The sequence below is a fragment of the Dermacentor andersoni genome, chromosome 3 (assembly GCF_023375885.2).
Source record: "Dermacentor andersoni chromosome 3, qqDerAnde1_hic_scaffold, whole genome shotgun sequence".
Taxonomy (NCBI): Eukaryota; Metazoa; Arthropoda; class Arachnida; order Ixodida; family Ixodidae; genus Dermacentor; species Dermacentor andersoni.
In genome coordinates, this window is record NC_092816.1 from 57338460 (window position 1) to 57348754 (window position 10295).

The following is a 10295-nucleotide window of genomic DNA, read 5'->3' on the forward strand; positions in this document are numbered from 1 at the left end:
GAAAATTTAAAGGCTGCATCTGCATCCCCTATGCACTGAATGCGTTCCCAGAATGCCAGACTGTGCACATAAACAGCATGCACCGTCGCAAACAGGTACCCCGCAAGATCTGCAAGACAGCGACTCTATCAGTGCCGTGTCACCTGCTTTTCGAGTGTCTGCACGACCCGCAAGATAGTCGCCAGATAGCGAGTCAGATCAGGGCTAACTCGCACAAGTGCAGATTGTTGTCCACTGCCGTACACGGCTGTAATGCACTTGTTTCCTTAGCACTTAGAATGCCACTGCCTGACAGAACAGATGTGTTGTTGGCTGCAGCATTCCTTTGGAGTGAGTGTTCAACAAGACAAGTGCCTTTTTTTCCCCCTCTCTCCCTCTCACCAGATTAGCACTTCTGACGGGTACTCATGCTCGTGTGCATGCGTGCATACACGTTTCCATAAAGCAGGAAGCAAGGATGTATGGGAAGTTTGTGATCTTGCAGGTTGCACGGTTAGCTGTGAAAGAAAACGAAAGGACATGTAGAACTAATGTTGGAGACAAAACAGACCAGTAGCCATGCACAAATGCATGTGCTGTTTTGCTAGAATTGTGAAAAACGTGCCAATATGATTTTATTGGGGATTTCGTGTGAAACCTTTGATTTTCCAGTTGCTTTTGTAAGTCCAATTTGTGTATTTGTTATGTGTACATGTATGTGAGCTGCTAGTGTTGCTATTTTGTCCCATCTCTATGTGTGCCTTCTGATGAACCTTTGCATGCTGCATAGCCACATAATCGTAACGCTGTAGGTAATAGGAACATTATTTTTGTCTTCATTTTCAACCATGCTGCTTGCAATCAGAGTTCTTTTGTGCGGTCACGGTTCTCAAAGTCCTGGGCCAGCATTTTCCTTATGTTACGTGTGTTGCCTCTTTTCAGGAAAGTCATCTCGAAGATTGACCAGTCGGAGTTCGAGGGATTTGAGTACGTCAACCCGCTGCTGATGTCGCTGGAGGATTGTGTGTAGCTGTCCCTTGTATTATCTCTCTCGTTCTTTGTTTCATTTCCGGCCCGTGTCCCGATGGATGGGTGGAGTCGAGATCCTCTTGGGCACCTTTTCTCTGGATTCCACGTGTGAGCTTCAGGGCCCGCATCACGGGCAGACCAAAATAGGGCCAAGCCAGCTCACTAAGCACCCCTGCTCATTTTTCCAGTGTCTGGTTTAAGGAAACTACCAAGCGGCGTGATTGTTCTCAAAAGGTGTTGGATCGTTGCGTCACCACTATAACGAGTTGTACCATCGGTATAGCGAGCAGACACAGTGGCAGTTCTATTTTGAGCACTTGACCACAGGATTGGGCTGGCTTGCCTTCTGTGGACCACACACCTCAAAGGAGGCCTTCTTTTTAATTAGTCCATGATAGTTTCTCGCGCAGATGTTATCGCGAGCGAGTGTCCGGGTGTGGGTGTGCAAGACTCTTGTGGCAGGCCTTTCTCGAGCTTGCTAGTACGCGTGCATTACGTGTTGTTGCCTTCCGCTGCCATCATTAATTGGTGGTGGAAAATTGTTTGTCGTAAAGCTTGGCGTGCTAGTACAGGTAGCACAGAAGTGTGTCTGGCTAAGCCGTTGTTATTAAGTGAGAAGCAGTTCTTTTCCTATGATACTTAAATGTGTGAAGCAGCCTTGTAGCATCATTTGGGTCAGAGTTCGTTACATTTTTATCTTCTCTGTTTCACACTAGAAAGAGCAGCCCACAAATTGTTTTCGATAAGTTAGAAATATTTTTTAATGTAGTTTCAGGCTACACAACATATGTAAGGACATGCGGAGCGCATTCTTATTGCCTCAGTTTTTGTATTTTAGAGTTGCTAATGTGCGCCTGCCGTACTCGACGAAAGCAGCCGTCAAAGTGTGGGTAGTTAAAAGACAGCAGTCCCTCTAGTGGAAAACGACCTTTGTCAAGTAGCACCTTCCGTAGGGTTATTGTGCACATATATAGAAGCATTGCGGTGCTTCTCCACAAGCCACAGCATCCTTCTGGAGTGCGTCCCCCCCCCCCCTCCCCCCGTCGTCAACAGCAGCATAGAGCCCCAGTGCTGCTGTGTTTATCATAGTATTAGGCGTCTTTTCTTCCTTATTGTCCTGACACGCCAGGGACCTACAAAATAGTGCATTCCATCCATCACTGTCAGCCATTGTGGTTCTCTCTTTTCACTGTGGATGTAGTTCCGCAAAATTGGACCAGTGCTACTAGCACCGCAGACTCTCTTTGAAGTCTTTTATCCTGCTTTCCTGCATCATAGTACTTCAACATAATGGTGGTGACAGTTGCTTTACGCAACTCGCCTGCAATGAGAAAGATGATGGGTTTTCACTGGAGACGCTGTGAAGTACGACTGCCCAGTGCTAGTGTGTACGTTGAGCGCTTCATCTTCACATGCATGATGACCAGTGCCACCGGTACATAGGCTAATATGTAACATGTATTGCTTTAACAGAATTGCACCCTTTATGGTGCAATCGTCTCCCACAACAGCATAGTCGTCATTATTATTATTGAGGGAACATTTTTCCTCTAATGCTGCGTACCGCCACATAGTGTTACCGACAAGAAAGTTCCACGCACACAATGTACCGCCAATTTACAACTTAAAGCACATAATGTGTAATGTTAATGTTAATGTGTAATGGAAAGAGGCTCGTTGACTAGATTCATTCAATTTCCTGCGCATTGAAACGGTGCTGAAGCAGCCACCAAGCAGCTTGTGCTCGTTGTTAGTGGCTGATGGCAGTGCTCTCCTATCGTAGCTTTAATGTGGTGCCACTTTTCTAGGTTTTGTATGTGAAAGTGTTAGGGCCGTGAGTAGGAAGTGTTGTCTGATCTAGTACAATTCCTTTTCCCATTGCGGGCAGTTGATGGTGGGGTTGCCATCATCACTGTGGGGCAAAGAAAAGTAGGCGCAACCTAACGGAGCAAACAGCACATGTCGTGAGATAGTTGTAATTTGGACTTCACTGACAGATACTTAAGATGTGATAGCAATGTAATTTGGCACCTCTATGGCCTTGGCTAGTTGTTAGTGACCTGATCTTGCCTCTTATACTGAATTGGGGCATAGGCAGCCTAATGTTTGCAGTAACATGTTTGAACCTTACCAAATCAAAGGTGGATGGCATTTCTTCGTTCAGCAGTGAGGCAACACTAATGGGCTGCTCCGAAATAAGTGATGCATTTATAGAAAATGTTTACATTGAACACTAGGCCATTCTTTAGGGCTTTCTATTCAGACCGTCCCTGCCATCTGCACGTTGAGCATGCTACGGTGTGACCCTCGCCAGCACTTCTTGTACCGTATAGAATTTGTAACAGAGCATCTCTTCCAACCACGCGAGCATTTAAGGCAGTTGCTTTTTTTTTGGGGGGGGGGGGAATGTTGAGTTTTTGTTGTCTTATCTGGTTTTGACATCTTGAGAGCAGTTGTGTAAACAAGCGCAGGCTGGAGTCTGTCCTTATAAAATTAATATTCAATATGTTTTACTTTGTAGCAACAAGTCCTGTAACTATTTCCTTTCTTTCTTTTTTTCTATTGCTCTTCTTAATGTGTCGTGTGTTCTGAATTTTGGTAAATGATAATTTTTTACACACATTCCTGTCGCACATGTCACTTTTAGAGATGGCTTATGTGCAATGTAAAGTATTTTGACATGTGATGTGGCCTTCTCAAGAGGGCACTCCGTTTAAGCTATGTATATCTCTGAACCAATATGTGCTGATGTTCTTTATCACAGACAGCGCAGAGTTGCCAGAAAGCAAATGACCGAATATGCATGCATTTCGTTCATTGACTAGATAGCTTAGATATTTGTGAACCAGAAAAAAAAAGTAAACACAGAAATTTGTGGCTGTTTGTATAATCCATGCACTTGATGTGCATGGGTGCTGTTTGCTTTTGGTTCATTCATAGTTAAATTGTCAGGAAAATAGGTTTGGAATTTTTCCTAATGTCTGCAGTAGGCAGGCATTGCGCAGAGCCACGCAATGTGTAGCGTACAGCTATGCCTGTACTTTAAACTTCAGTGTACTTTCACGAGAGCTGCTTTGTCTCACGAAGGCTGGGCACGCAGGAACAGTTTGCAGATTCCAAAGTGAGGCCCCTCATTTAAAAAAATTGATTGCGCTATTGTGATGACCTCCCGTTGACGACTGCTTGTTGAACGTCTGCCTTCTTATCACTGGAAGCTGAAGTGTTTACCACAAACGTATGTACACAGCAAAGCACGCTAAAATTTTTTTTAGCGTGATTAGCCTTATTTTCTTTGTCAACCACAGAGTATTTATATGATTGTAGCGCCATTACATTGCCTTCTTTTATGATTGTGATCATTACTCGTCGTTTGTTGCCGTTTGCTCATTATCATATTACTTTGTTGTGTTTTTGTGATTGTGCGTCTGTACGCAAATGTAGCAGTTTGGCCAAGGTCACCAAACTGCAGTCATGCTGTTGCTCCACCACGGGCACTTTATTATTATTATTGTTATCTTTCAAACTTTCAGTTTATGCCAGCTCACTTTCAAACCATCTTGTGACAGTACTCGATTGGGCTATCATTCCTGCTGCCCCCTTTTTTTTGTAACTTTTTTTAATCGCTGATTTACAAGTTGTGCTAATGTGCTTTTGTGACTCACTGCGTGTTTAGTTTTTAACAATCCACTGTGTTATTTGTAATTATGGATTTGTTGTGCATACATGCTTTTGCTTGTCACAGTGGCTGCTTTTGTGGCGTGTACTGCGTTGTACAGGAGACTGAGGTTTCGCCACATTTTCGTAACCTTTATATATATATATATAGGTATATATACATGTATGTACACATAATCAAACACGATTGTCCCAGAAATGTTGCCTCGGCACTTCGCGGAAAGTAATATCTTCCGACACTTGCGAAATGAATGCTCGTTAACCCCCGCTAACTTGGTCACTGTTGTCTATATAAGGGTTAGAAATTGTACAGGTAACAAGAAACACGCATTAAATACTTATTCTGCATCGCATTCACAGTGGCAGCGAAGAGTCACAGCACACAAATGGAGACAAAAAGATAACACAGCTGTTGCAGCCACCACTAACTTTTATTCACAGGAATGAGTGCTATACGAACGCGTGCATAGCAGAATATCACATTGTGACTAGCTGTAAATTTTTTTTATTGTTTATCTAACCAGTCAAACACTTGGTTAGCTATGCTGATTCTAAAAAAAAAAGAGGAATTATGCTTTGTGTATATAAAATCTTAAATGCTTGTCTGTTACGTGTTTCATTCAGTCAAGCGATATGAAAAGCACAGACGACATTCTGGTGTGATGCTCACTTTGATTTAATAAAATTCTTGCTTTACCTATCAGGCTGTTGTATATATAGCAGTTCTCCCTCTGAATAAAGCTTAGTTTCTAGTGCAATGGCTGTGTTGCGCTCTTAAATCCTCTATCGTCTACCGTGCGTTTTCACTGCCATTGTGAATGCAATGAGCCGCCAACTACCGAGCTGTGAGAACTACTGATCTAGCAGCACGTTATTGCAACCTGCCGATTGCATTTGCAATCATAACTTATAGCTTGTTACTGAAAGAAAACAAAAAATACAACAACAAAAAAAGACTGCTTTCAGCACTTTCTGTAATGCTGTGTGTGTGTCCTGAATTTTGTTCCGCTAAAAAAGGAAAAGAAACAAGCGTATGCCAGGCTGCCCCATTACGACATTTAGAATGTAATCTCGCGCCTTAAAGGGCGTAGTTTACACTTGGGATGTAATGTTGCACTAAAGGGTTTAACAACATTTAAGACGTAGCGAAGGAAACTTGGTAACGTTCATTGAATGTAGTAGGTTCACCATTTTTGCTGGAGGTAAAATTGATTTCACCAAACACATGTGTGGATGGATGTATCAAAGGGCATTTTACAAAACCCACAAGTTGAACAGCCAAATACATCATTGATTGTGGTGATGAGTCTATTGTGGACGTTCTGGACTTGTGTATTAGTCATGCTTGGCACTGTAAAATGTACATGAGGGAACATGTAAATTCAGTTAAAACACTGATTATGACTTGCATTAATGCCATAGGTGCTCTAGTTACTACCTGTTCAACAGATATTTGTCTCCTGGGTTGCATCTGTTACCGTTCCTCGAAGCAGCAGGAGAAGTTGTAGCAACCAGCTAAATGTACAAAAGTGAGGTGTATGCATGCACTATTCCTTGTACACTGTCTTTTGCATGCCAGATTATTCATTGTTTCTTCAGAAATAACTTTTATATTTTTTTGCGCGTATGCGTGATATGGTAAGTGAACCTCCCTCCACACAACTTGCATTATCACGAAAATGTGGCGATATTTAACTGAATTGTCTTTCTTTTTGGCCTTTGACGACTCGCATTGCATGAGCACTGCCGTACAGCGAACATGGAAACGCAGACATAGAGGCCTTTTCTTGTCCTTTGTAACCCCTGTACAACCAGCATTTCTCATCTTTTGACAGATTTTTTCGCATGTGCTGTCTGTATACGTACAGCATGTGGCATGCTCGTCAAAGTGAGTACACGCACGCGGGACTGCGTGCATCTTCCACATAGACTGACGTCTCCTATCGCTTGAATATATAAAAGTGCTTTGTGTATGTAATCGCTGTTGCAGTGGCAACCTGCCTGTTGATTATGCATATCTGTCGCCGTTTGCCGATCCAAGATGATGTATTTACGCACCGTGGCGTTTCATGGCATGTGCGTGCTGACCCTGCCGCTGTGTAGTTGTTACACTAATGCTCTGTAGCTGTACTCACCATGAAATAAAGAGAAGAAAAGTATTGTACAGAGGTGATCATAGCAACATGGGTGTTGTGTGTCTGATTTGTTCCGTGTTCACTTGACATTTACAAACGTACCAAAAAGCCCGTGCAGCATATTTTCAAACATAGCGAATAAAACTACATAGTCTCTACAGCTATGCAGTCTGCATAGCTGCAATAGTATGCGAGCATACTATTGCTGTACTTGCAGCAGCTGCCTATGAATTTTGTTTGAAAGACTGATGCCTCCAAATTTTCTGAAGTTCCTGGTACTTGTCGTTCATGCACATATTTAAACATGGTGGCCATTGGCTGCATTTCTTTGGACGTCACGACCAAGCAGGACCTCTGGCAGAACCCAAATCAAGAAATCTTATTATGATGATTATGGTAATCTCTAATGGATTGCGTTGGCAACAAATGGTTACACAGCCTGCGTGAGCTGCTTGCATTTTACCATATCGCAATCTAGCATTCTGCCTATCTGTTCCATCTCCTGAAAAGCCCGTGCAGAAGCCATCAAAATCCACAAAGCCGCAGCATGCTAGTGCGAGAACTTCAAGACGCCATCACTACCAGTCTTTCGGTTTCTCATCTTTTCTGGCTTACCAAGCCTCTTCTCGTGGTAAGTGTGTGCCTTGTTCTTTAATTTTTGTTTGAAGGAATGGAGGTTATAATTTACCAATACAACTCAACTTATTTTTGTGTTGTGGCCCTTTCAAGTAGGAATGTGCGAGTATACACTCGAACCTCATTGTAATTATGTTGCATCAAACGCAAAAATATAGCTTCATTGTACCTGGTATTCGTTATAAACATCTGCTACCCTGTAATAGCGGGGATAAGTTGATATTTACGTCGTTATATCCGATAATTTGTTATATCCATGTTATATAAAGATTCAACTAGGGATTTTTGAGACCGAATCGAATGCTTTTCAAATAGCTCTTGTGCAATGGAGAGCCAGTTTCAGCGTTATAACAAAATGATATTGGCATCGTAGTTTTCACAGCATTAGCAAGTCTAGTCTTCTTTCCTGTAATTATCATTGTATATCGCTAAGCATTGTTCGCTAAAAGCACAAATACAGCATTAAAAGCAAATCGGCAGTTCGTTCGCATGCGCAGCACAGCTGCTCGGTGTTCTTGTTGAGCGCCCGTGACTATTTGGCGAGGGTGAATGATCACTGTTTAGCCGGAACGTATATACAGTCTGGCTCTCGTGGCGGCATAGTGTGTTCTGCTACCTGCAGTACACCGCAAAACTTCACTGGCCATGCTATCTCTGGAAAACGTTTAATTTCCGAGCAGCATGTACTAATAGCCAGATTCAGCAGCAGCGGCAGTGGCGGTGTAGCAGTGTATGCATGCTTGATTGTTTTGCCTCGACTTCACAGGTTTACGCTATCGGCCGGCCTAAAGAAATCTTCAGCACCTACTCGCGACCCTGGTCGTGCAAGTAACCGGCCCAATCGCCAGCTGCGTGCGTCATCGGGCTCCCGGCGTGATTCTGACAGCTCACCGCAGCCCTCGGATCTGCGCCTGCGCCTGGTCGCCAGCAGCTTGCCTATATAAACGGCCTACGGACCACCCAACTTCATTCAGCAGCAGCGGCAGTGGCGGTGTAGCAGTGTATGCATGCTTGATTGTTTCGCCTCGACTTCACAGGTTCGTGCACATTTTCCCCTGTCTATATATTGGTATTCATTTAGTTCATAATTTAGTGCCACTGCTGCTGCTGCTTCCGGTGTTATCATTTAACCATGCCAACTGTAGCCGAACTGTCCAAACGCATGGAACAGCTAGAAAATACCTTTAAAGAGAGACTTGATAACCTGCTTGACAAGATAACGACAACTGTAGTATCCAAGCTAGATTCCCAGCCTTCCTTGATCATTAAAGGCCTAAAGGACCAGATAGAGGGACTAACAAGCAGTCTTGATTTTCTGAACAGAACTGTTGAATCCCTCAAATCAGAAAAGGAAGAACTGCAGTGAACAAATCCCTGATTGCGCATAACGAATCTTTGGAAAGACGAATTGGTACAACTTGGAAATCAAAGGCGTTCCGGTTACCCAGGGTGAAGACTGCATGACGATTCTTCAAACTATTGCCTCTAAAATAGAATGTCCTATCTCTGTTAAAGATATTGACGTCATTCATCGTGTTCCGTCCGCTTCTGAGACAAAGCACTTGCTTGTCCGATTCCACTCTCGAGCCTTGAAAACCGAGTTCATCAGCAAAGCGCGAAAGGCACTCCTTAAAACGTTGCTCCTTAACACTAGTGACATTGGATTTGGCAAAGCACGAGGTAAAGCTTTTTTCGTAAGTGACCACCTCACTCCACAGAATAAGCAATTATTCAGCAAGGCCTTGCAACTGAAGAAAGAAAGTGGCTTTTTTTGTGGACCGATGACTGCGTCATCAAGGCGAGGCAATCTACTGACAGCAAAGTGTTTCGCATAAGGACTGACGCGGACCTTGCGATATTCAGTTAAACTGACAAATCCTTTTTTTATCCCCGATTCCTCTTATCCTGATCTGAATGCATGTCGCACATTTCGGTTAGCGATATTCAATCCTATTTTTCGGATAACTATCATTATTATTAGATCCATTATTATTATCCATTAGGTATTATTAGATCCATTTTAATTCACGTAGTCTTCGCAAACATTTCTGCGATTTTCAGAGTCTATTGTCTTCTTGTCTTCATTCTTTCTCAATTATATGTGTTTCTGAGACATGGCTGAGTGATTTTGACAAAAATCTTTATGGTTTTCCATCATACAATTCAGAATATTGCAATCGCATTTCATCACAACATGGTGGCTCAGCGATGTTTATTCGGTCCGACATTAGATACAAGCGTAGGCTTGATCTTCACTTAAATATCTGTGATTGCGAGTCCGTGTGGATTGAGGTTGATCATTCTATAATAGGCAGTGATAGTCATATTGTCTTTGGTACTATCTATCGATCACCACATTCGCCAATTCCTGCCTTTTGTGAAGCACTTGACACTATTCTTGACATTCTTTCAAAAGAAAAAAGTCCGTTGTCATCTTGGGTGACATTAACATTAATTTACTTGATGCTTCCTCCTCTTATCTAACTCAGTATATCAGCTGTTTCCAAGGTTATGGTCTTGAATCTCTACTCTCCCTTCCCACCCGTTACACTAATAATGGTCTAGGAACACTTATTGATTATGCTCTTTCGAACCTTCTTCATCCTCCCTCCGCATTCATTCTTCAAAGCAATATTGCAGATCATTTCCCAGTTGCACTTTTCTTTGAGAACAGTCCTCGCACAAATAGTGTAAGCTTTGTTAAAAATAAGTTTGATCGTGACAAATTCATAGAAATGGTATCGAATTCTGATTGGTCTTGTGTCACTTCAATGAATAATGTTGAATCAGCATACACCGCTTTCATTTCTACAATATCCAATTGCGTATCTTCATCGACAA

At 42.7% G+C, this 10295-nt stretch overlaps 1 protein-coding gene across 2 annotated transcripts in view; it reads left to right on the forward strand.

Moving 5' to 3' along the window:
* The window catches only part of aPKC (protein kinase C iota type), a 53263-nt gene extending 46398 nt beyond the window's left edge, over window positions 1-6865 (forward strand). For both annotated transcript variants that reach the window (XM_050195479.2, XM_055063165.2), the window contains one exon: window positions 922-6865. In XM_050195479.2, coding sequence (XP_050051436.1) covers window positions 922-1009 — 88 coding nt within the window. In that variant the 3' untranslated portion in view covers window positions 1010-6865. The remainder of the gene's footprint in view (window positions 1-921) is intronic.
* The last annotated feature ends 3430 nt before the right edge of the window (window positions 6866-10295 follow it).